Consider the following 10349-nt stretch of genomic DNA (forward strand, 5'->3'; position numbering starts at 1 on the left):
CCTAGCTCCCCTGCCATCTGCAATGAGATTCCAGTAAACTTTGTTTTCACCTTTTGGTCTTCCCCGTCGTCTAGAAGAAAAGAGGAGAAGAACTCATTCAGACGAAGTGTCCAAAACTGTGATCCATGGTGGATGAATTTCACCTACTTTCTCGATTCATTTCTTGCATCTCGCTCGATGAGCATCTATATTCTAGCGGCAACAAATTGTTGTTGGCCACTTTTAAGGAAGAAGAGGAACAAACGTATCCATGTAAAGGTCGGGTTTGCTCGAGGGATTAAGTTTAGGAAAGGGCTAGGTGCACAAAAGTTTAATCCTTCAATTTGAAGCTATTTCCATGTGAGGAGATAGGGATATGATCCAATGCTATGCTTTGTCATCCGGCAGCCACCGGGATGAGCCTGCGGATGCCCCCAACATTTCATGAAAATGGGACCTCAAATCTTAAGAAACCAAATTTCTGTAATTTATTTGACTACAATATAATTATTATTTTGAAATCAACAGAAACTTCTGTGAGTAATCTCTGATTTTTTTTTGAAAATTAGAGGTGTTAATAAAAACATAAAAAAAACTGACACTTTACAAATTTATGGCTACATAACCAGAAAAATTGCATACCTCTTTCAGAAAAGGCAAGAAATAGGAAAATACTACAATATACTCCCAACGTTTTATTAAAAAGTTCACATAGTCCTTTCAGAAAAGGCAAGTAATAGCACGTACAATATACTCCCAACGTTTTATTACAAAGTTCACATAGTCCTTTCAGAAAAGGCAAGTAATAGCACTCTGCTAGAGCAACCAAGACGCAGGTTCCAGTTATTCAAGCAATAGCTCAATTAATTACCAGAATCAGTTACTCCTAGAGATCATCAGACTTACCACAACTGTATACACTGTTGAACGCACAAGATAAGGCTCCGGTTATTCAAGTTTATATTACAAAGTTTGTTTAGGACTGCAACATTTGGCCGTTTACATGATACAAGATGATAGACAACAAACTGGACAAGTGTAACAAAGTCTGGACAAGTTTGAATCCAATCCACTTGGGTAGAAGAACACAACAAACTGTAACAGCTATGCCAAGAAGATTTTCTGAGGATCAATCCTAACAGTCACCCAAGTATCCTACAAACAAACCAAAAACGTAATCATCATTAGACACCAAACCTTAAGCATATTGAGCACGCACCACATTATACATACCACTCGTATCAATCAATTGGTCAAACGTAAAGTTGTTGGAGAACTTGAGTTGCCTTGGAGCTGGACCAGCAGGCACAGGATAAGGTGGCGGCGGCGGCGGCAGTGCCGGGGGTAGAGGACGTTTGTTCCAATTGATCACCGCTCCTGGAAACGAGGACTTCAACAGCAGGTAGTACAACAGCCACTCAAACACAATGTTCAGGTACGCCTCAGCCTGTTTTTCTGACATCTGAATAAATAAATAAAGATGCAAGAAGAAATTCAGTTAGAAAGCAAATGTTAGACTTCATATTTATATAATATAATCAAGTTCTGGTTCAGTAATTACCAGGGCACCTAAATTTTCTCGAGCATGACTTAAAAAATTACGCGAACAGGACAATTGGCATCCCATGGAGGAGGTGTTGTAATTCCGCCAAAGATATACTGTCATCATTGCAGGTGAACGGATTGCATATGTTGACCAATCAGGTACACGGAGTTCACCGATAAAACCATCCAGAACTTGCTCACCGCCCATATATTCAAAGTGTAACTCCGATGTTAACCAAAAGGCTAGGCGTGCAGCCGGGGTCATCACACCGACATGGCAGCGGAAATAAGCCCTTGCACGCTTGCTCATGCCAGCACCAGGGAATACTCTTATTCCAGTTTGCAGGTCATGAATCAAAAGCTGTACAAGCTTGGGGATCTTGCCATTATTGTTAGCAGTCCCAGGTGGTATCCGTATTCCAGAATAACCGGCCAGGAGCTTCAACTCATCGAACCGGAATATTTCAGATAAAACCGTGCCAGCATCAAACATATTCTCGCAGTAGTTATTGTGATCAAAATCCACTATTCGTACACCGCCTCTAAACAGTAATTTTTTGGAGGTACTATCATAATCAAGGTTTGCCAAGATGAAACGTGAAACACACTTCTGTCTCTCATGGTAACTTTCAAGAAGCTCAAAAAGCATTTTAGCTATCTCAATACCTTGTAATCCCAGAGAAACAAAATATGGAACCATACCGACAAAGTCTATGTCTGGATCTGATGGAAGAAGTACCACGTCGAATAGTTCATCCCCAAGCCTTGATAAATATTTGATGAATAACTCAGTACTTGGAGGGACAGGGCATTTAGAGCTGCAGTAAAAGATCTATTTAATGCATAGAAACAAAGCAGGAAGAAAAAAACAGACCGCGCAAGCACAAGCACAAGCACAAAAGGAAACATCATGGCCGAGGACCGATATCTTACCTTGAAGGAGGTTGACCTCCCCGTAGCCGAGGACCGATATAGAGACTACACTCTTTGTCGTTATTAATGTTCAAATAAGACAATGTATCCTGAAGATAAGCATTGCGGCTATTCACTCGGATGATTGCATCAAATTTGTTGATATTTTGTTTTTGAAAAGCTGCACACACAATGTGCTCAATTGTAGAATTGTCTTCAAATTGCATCGGGAACGGGCTAAAGTTGCCAATATATACAATAACCTTCAAGTAATTTGATAGTAATATGAGTGAAGTGCTTTTAATCAAAATATGCATACCAAACAGAAAACGTAAATCAACACCGACCTGAATTTTTGAGATCCCAATCATCCTGCTAGAGGATGGTGAGGATGACGACATTGACACCTCTCTAACAGGCTGGCTGCTGTTGGGAATTGCAGGAGTTAATATGAATCAGAGTTAAACCATGTTAAGAATTATAACACAATACAGAACATATACACACTCACAGAGAGAGAGAGAGAGAGAGAGAGAGAGAGAGAGGATTACGTATAGCAATGATTGTTGGTAATGGACTGAAACTCTTGCATGTCTACAGGCCTTGATTTTGATTCTCTGTTAATAGAAACCTACAGCCAAAGCAAAGATAAATAACATTTCAGTGCAATCAACACATTTCAACATCCTTGTGTATGGAAACAAAGGTTGACAATTTGTTCTAGATTCAGTACACAGATAAAAGACAATTGGCCCTCTGAATTGTACAGCTATGTTAAACATACTCAAATACTTCGATTCACTGCATTTGCACCATAATCCATTCAAAAGCGTAGCAAAGTGAAACAAACCTAGCTACTCAAGCATTTCACTGATCCATTCAAAAGCGTAGAGAAGTGCATGTTGAAGTAACATTCCAAAGAATTCAGTCAATGCATGATGGAAAACAACCAGATCCTAGAAACCACTAAAGCAAAAGTAAATATTAAAAAATAAACGGAATCAACAACTATTGGATAAGCTCGAATGCAAATTTAGCAAGTAAATAGCAAACAGATACAATCTTGATTTCGACTCCAGGAAAATCTTCACTTGGAATGGGCGTTCTTGAATCACATTTAAAACCATGCGGGAAAGAACACTGTGTATCAAAACTTTCAGAACAAAGACTCTAAATTCTAAAAAAAACTGTGCATCGAAATCATTCGTACAAAAATCTCGAAGCATACATTTTGCCCGAGCATGGGAGCAGTGAATCAGTTTTAGGCATAACGCACTTCATTGAAATCCCACAATGTATCGATCATTCAAATCCATCTGAAAACCGAGCTCAAAACGTTCAAATTAACTCCGGACATCATCCAGACTCCAGAGAGAGCCAAGAAAATCTCCAATGAAACGTGCAGCTAGACAGCTACGGTGCACAAGCCAGAGTCCATGGGCTGCAAACAAAACTGACCAGGCAACAAAAACGACATTGGCACAAGTACCTTCTGCTTTGATTAAAATGGAAGCCACGTACAAGCAAGCAAACGAAACGAAAACCCGGTGGAATCGCCGGAGAAAGTCAGGAAACCACAGAAAAAGGTCAGATGATTGTCTTTGCAATGAAACAGGCAGACTGCTTCCATGGAGGTGTAGTTCCCCCAAAACAACAAACTGGATACCCTGAGTTGTTCCAAGAGCATGCAATAACTGGAGGCTTGCATATGTACAACGTTATGCATCTCAATATAAAACAGTACAGAAGTACAGTACAACATTGTAGTTATCTTTTTGCTTCAGTACACACTTTCAGAAATTACCCGAAAGGGCAGAAGAATGAATATCATAGCTCATTTTCTTAATAAAGATTACAGAAAACATTACCTCACGCTTATCAGCAGACATACTTTCTGAGACTTCATTAAACCTGTTATCACACCTACTCTTGTAGAGAATCTAGGGCAAAATAAAGAAATCAAGTCAGACATAATCACATGAACACATACAACTTGCAAATATGAATGGCTGATATTAGGTGTCAAGTATTATAGCTAAATGATAGAGATAAATATGTCCAATTGGTATAGAACAGTACGCTGCAGCTTATAGTTGTAAAACATCACATCATTTAATGGAAATGTTGTACCAACAGCTAAACGAGTAGACTGAGAAATGCAAGTAGAATTGAATCAACGAAGACCTCGCTAAGATTCCTAAACATACAAATAGTTATGCTTCTCAATATAGATGGACCTAATTCTTGCACTCAGAATATATGTTTGCATTTACATAGCAAGGCATATTGGCATATTGCTATAGAGTACTTACAAGCTCCTGCATCTTGGTGCGATGGTAATCAGTCTTATCCCAGGAATCCAGTATTTCCTTTTCCAACTCTTGAACCTTGATAAAGATTTAAAACATGCTCATGTTACACATCAGGACAGCCTAAATGCATGTATGATGTTCCAAATCCACATTGCATTTTTGCCCCGCGATAATTTAGCTAGAAATCTAATGGCATCACCATTTCCATGATTCTATGAGAATATGAATTTGAACCTGTGAAACACTTACCCGAACATGATTTAATTACTATAGTCTTCAATATATATATATATTCTGGTTTAAACATCTTAGTTATTAAGATTCAAAAAGTATGTGATGCTTGAGCTGTTCGAGAAAAAAGATGCTCCCTATGCTACAGAAGTTTAATTTCTCGTGAACTATGGAATGTAAAATATTGAACAAGAACCGAGTTGCTGAGAGCCAAATCAGAATAAATTTGGATTTACTTTTGTTTTTCTAGTACTTTAAATGTGAAAAATCCAAAAATATTTTCATTAATTAAGCATTTAAGCATGATGAGTAAATACCTTTTTATCGGCATCTGAAGCTTCCTTGAACTTCGCTTCAAGTGCATTTCCTTCCTCTTTGCTAAGCTGGCCAACCAAATGTTTCTCCAATGCTGGGACCTTAGGTTTTTGTGGTTCAGTTTGCATAGTATCATCATCAAAATGAAGAGGCCTTCGATGTTGTTGCTTCACAGATGAAGGAGGCATTCCAGGATGTGGTCCTTGCATTGCTCTACTTGTAACCCCTACAGAAAGTATGCAACAAAACCAGATCAGTGACAAGGGGTTTTCTCATTAGTTAGTGCTCAAAAGAATGAACAGAACAGCTTCCTTAGATAAATACCAGCACTTGGATGGGGAGCCAGGCCACTAGGGTTTTCTGCAAACTGGCCAGTAGAGGGTAGTGAAATTCCCTCCGCCCAAATACCATCTGGTAATACATCAGGAAGTGGTCGCTGCTCTCGGAACCTCTCCATTAAGTACACAGCAAAACAAAATTCCTTGAAGGACAGCATCCCATCCTTATCCTGGTCGGATAAATCCCACACCTTCCTTAAGATCTCTATAAGTGGAGAGGGGCAGAATTTTAGAAACTTATTGGCAGGGAACAAAAAGAACCACTGTCCAGAGAGAATTGGGCATCAGAGGTAAATTTCAGTGGGAAAACAAGCTAACAAACACAGACAGTATTTATCTGATGCAGTTTGTTCATCAACCGTACCAAACGTAGCAAATAGAAATAACTAACAATATACTCCCTCCGTCCCAAAATAAGTGACTCAACTTTGTATATAGTATATACTAGCTCTAGTACAAAGTTAGTACAAAGTTGAGTCACTTATTTTGGGACGGAGGGAGTACAAGATTGTGGTAGCCCTCTGAGGCACTAAACTCCAATAATACAATCGCAGGCAAACATAAGAACGCATCTTTGACTATCGAGAAACAATAGGATACTGATGACAGGATAAAACATGATCAAATATGTCAATTCAAATTGCATCTAGCAAAAGAAAATAACTGAGCAAGTTAATAAAATAAATGCATATTTGTAGGTATAGGTACATGCAAAAAGAGGTCTAATGATAACGAGCAGTAACATGACCCCCAGTAGCATGGCACCAGCAGCCACTGAATTTGGAATGCAGACAAACTAATGAAAAATGTAACAAAATAACTAGTCATCTAAAAGGCAATTTTCATGGCCAAAAAAAGTAAAGAGCAATAACTGCAAAAGCAGGATGCCTTTTCGAACTAAAATTTGAATTTGAACTTACATAAACAGATTTACTTTTTTGCATGTTACACCCTGCATATAACTACCACCTAGTTATTTGCTTAAATTACTGTAATCTACCAAGTTCACAGGCACACAAAAAGAGCATGCTGGCCATCATTCACAGTATCTGGAAGGAAATATGGTAAGTATACATGGAAGAGAGAATCACTACCTCTTGGCAACCGCCAACTTAAAAACAAATTCCTTGCCTCTTCAGGAGTAATCTTCCCATCTCCATCTCTGTCGACCTTAATAAACACAATCATATATTTCCTGACATCTGCTTGAGTGATCTTGGGCCATGGGGCCTGAAAATGTTTTTGATTGAATGCATTGCTTTAGATCAGTCTATTCACCCAATATTGAGATGTAAGTTCTGCAAGTACAGTATTTGAAATGCTAACAAGAACCATGATGGAGTAGATATACTTTGCGACGTGTGGCTCAACTTTCTAATAATCAAACCATACTATTTCCTGCCGTAGGTAGTTGTGACTAGATTCTCAAAGCTGCTACTCATTGCACATCTAAAATCATTGACCCACATCCATTTCTTCCGGTTAGCACTTGAGCAGCAGATATTGACCAAATCACAGCTCAAGCTTCTCCAAAGAAATGTGGGAGGTACAAAGATAACTAAGCTGAGCATTGTTCTAAATCTCGGTTAGGATGACAGCAGCATAGCTGCTGACCCAATTCGTAGCTCAAAATCTGCATCCCAAACCTCAGTTGCTCCCAATTCCTAGCGTAGCAGTGACGCCGTGGAAACTTATGTGCTTCTAGCTAGCTAAGCTACTCTCCTCCCTAAGTTGGTAGCCACCAGGCTGTGGAGCAAGCAAGTTCCAAAACTTGACACCCCATAAAATTGCATGAAATTAATGCTGCGACAAAAAAAATACATCGTGTGTACGCCGACGAATACCACTACTGTCCAATCAAACAGCAACAAAACCGCTTAATTCACACGAACCAAAAGGAAATGATGCCATTGTCTACTGCTTTCCGTTTCGCTCTAACGAAACTCCCACTGTACATGATAACTAGAGAGATCCATCATCGAAGACCCCAAAATTAACGCGCTGACAAAACAACAGATCGCATGGTAACATCGAAGCAGTGAAAGGAAAACGGGAGAAATTGCTAAAACAACAGTATCACAGTCGTCCTAGTAGATGATTGAGCGCAGCGGGCAGAAATTAATAGCAAGAAATTCTCCAGGTCCAGGAAGCATCAGACCTGAACAATACAAGTAGAGTATGCACTGATATGGGTGTGATGGTTTCGGGAGGTAGCTTACATAGCAGGGTAACATGTTGTAGCCGACGTTGATGAGCAAGCGGTTCGCGCCGACGTTCCTGGCCCCGGGACGCGAGAGGTGGGCAGGGCCCTTCTTGGAGACCAGCGCGGTGTCAACCTTGGGCGTCTTCTCCGCCGCGGGCAGGCCCGCCTGCGACGACGCGACCGCTGGCGAGGGCGTAGAAGAGGGCGCGTAGGCGTACGCCCGGGCCGACGGAGTCAGCGCGGGCCCGGTGAAGACGACACCATGCTGGCACGCGCCCTCGTGTGTCCACGGCGGTGCCGACTCGCCTGGAGGCGGCCACAGGAAGTCGGTGGGCACGCGGCCACCTCCGCGTCCTCTCGCCCGGCGCCGGTGGTTCGCGCGCATCGTCGCGGCGGTCCCGGGTAAGACGATGCCGTGCTGGTACACGCCCTCGTGAGGCCATGGCGGTGCCGACGGGCCCGGAGGGAAGCCGGTGGGCGCGCCGCGCCCTCCCGCCCGGCGCCTGCGATTCGGGCGGATCATCGCGACGGTCCCGGCCCCGAGACGGGCAGGTCGGGCGAGCTGCTTCCTGGAAACCGGCGCGACCGCGGGCGCCTTCTCCGCCGCAGGCAAGACGAAGGGGAACGGTCTCTCCTCGAGCTCCTTACCGATAGTCGCGGACGACGGCACCGGAGTTGGTGGAGCGGAAGCGGGGGGTGGGCGGGCCGGTGAGGACGCGGGGAATGCGCCCGGAGCAGGCCCGCAGGGGTGCGCCAGGGGCGGCCAAATCGGCGCGGGCCAGGGGAAGACGACCCCATGCTGGTCCGCGCCCGTGTGAGGCCACGGTGATGCTGACGGCCACACGAAGGCGGTGCGCTTCCGCCCGCCTCGGCGTCCTCCCGTCGGCGCCCCCCGCCCGCCGCCGTACGCCTGGCTCCGGTCTCCGCCGCCGCTCCCGAGGCAGAGCATGATGATGAGAGGGCGCAGCAGGGAGGAAGAAGGAACAGGTGATGCGGGGAGGCGATTTTGGCGAGAGCGCGGCCGAAATGCGGCGGAGGCGGAGGCGGCTGTGAGTGTGGTTAGGTGGAGACAAAACCCTAGCGCGGCGGAGGCGGAGGCGGAGAGGGGTGTGAGTGCGTTTCGCTCAGGTTCTGCCTGGATGAGAAAGAAGGTGCGATGCCCGGTTTCAAAAAGGCCACTACTAGGCGCCGGCCGGCCGGCCCAAGTTTGGGCCGGTCGGGCCCCAGCCAGCCGTCCGATTAGATTCACGCCGCGCATAAAACCCGATACCCAAAAAGCCCGCATAACCCGAACACCATATCGCCCGAATTTAATTCGGGTAAAAGACCATTGTACCCGAATAGCCCGAAATAACTAGCCAACCCGGTAAAAGTCCCGCACAGGGAGAGAAGGCCTAGCCCAAAATTCCCCTCCCCGCCCTCCCAAACAAAACCACGCCCCCGCTGCACATGGTCGCCTCCCTGCCCTAGCATAGCTGCCCCCGCCGTCATCCCACCCCACGCCGGCACGCCCCACCACCGTCGCCACACCACCCCATGTCGACACCGCGGTTCGCCGACAGTCCGCATCTGCACCACGACGACGCTAGGTCGCTTGCCATCGTCTCCATCTCACCCGATGTATTGGACTACTGGTGAGTGGTGACTCCGCCGACGCTGGTCCTCATCCTACCCAACAACCGACGCGACTCGACGATGACGCCACTTCTCCATAGGCCGAGACGACGTCCTCCTTCTCTCCCGCTGCACCGCTGTCCGCCGACGCTAGCCACCAACTGAACCGTTGATGGCCCGACGCCAGACACCTAACAGCCATCATCAAGCAATGTTCGGTTCACAATCCCAACAAATAAGGGATGTTCGGTTCGCAGGATTTTGAAAACGCAGAAATAGTAACAACACATAGATAAAATAAAAATGCATGTGGAAAACATAAGATTAGTAAACATACAAGTTTTGTCAATCTAGGTGTTTGCTACACAATAATGCTAATACAAATGGTTAAATAAAGTCAACTCCCATAAAATATATTGTTAGAATTTTATTATGCCACTAAAGATCTTAATCTCATTCTTCACGCATAGGAAACTAAAGTTGAGCAACAAATTGACGTGAGAATTCATGTCTTTTCCTTTGAAATTGAGATCAAAGGAAAATTCCCTCGAATTCTCTTTGCCTCAGTTATTTGAATCAAATGCATGAATAATACCATTATAGGAATAGGAAAATTCCCTCTATTTTCCTTTTCCCCATTAATTCTTTGAACCAAAGGCGTGAATAGCACTATCATCATAGGAAAATTTCATATTCCTACATTTTTCATGTGAACCAAAGAGGCCCTACGAAATATTATACTACCTAGTTGTAGCTCATTATTTCAACGTTTCCTTCATAAGATCAATCTTGATTTGTAACACACTTTGTTCTGAGTCTTACGACATTTAACAAGTACGTGTGATAACTCCAGTTCAGATTAGAGCTTAGCCTTGAAGTTGTTTCATCTATCCTCCATCT

General features: G+C 43.9%; 1 protein-coding gene across 2 annotated transcripts; it reads right to left on the bottom strand.

Annotated features, from left to right (window-relative positions):
• Positions 1-651: 651 nt before the first annotated feature.
• Positions 652-8965, bottom strand: LOC123123645 (uncharacterized). 2 transcript variants are annotated; one of them, XM_044544196.1, is made up of 12 exons: positions 7852-8965; positions 6727-6862; positions 5619-5837; positions 5297-5520; positions 4749-4823; positions 4305-4376; positions 2988-3067; positions 2784-2859; positions 2458-2699; positions 1541-2342; positions 1213-1441; positions 652-1134 (listed from the first exon to the last, which is right to left on the bottom strand). In XM_044544196.1, the coding sequence occupies exons 1-12, from the start codon at positions 8782-8784 to the stop codon at positions 1115-1117; spliced, it is 3108 nt and encodes a 1035-aa protein (XP_044400131.1). In that variant the 5' UTR covers positions 8785-8965; the 3' UTR covers positions 652-1114. The 2 variants fall into 2 exon arrangements, with proteins under 2 accessions (XP_044400131.1, XP_044400129.1); XM_044544194.1 differs by having other exon boundaries at positions 2784-2862.
• Positions 8966-10349: the final 1384 nt, after the last annotated feature.

Source organism: Triticum aestivum, chromosome 5D (genome assembly GCF_018294505.1).
Source record: "Triticum aestivum cultivar Chinese Spring chromosome 5D, IWGSC CS RefSeq v2.1, whole genome shotgun sequence".
NCBI classification, from domain to species: domain Eukaryota; kingdom Viridiplantae; phylum Streptophyta; class Magnoliopsida; order Poales; family Poaceae; genus Triticum; species Triticum aestivum.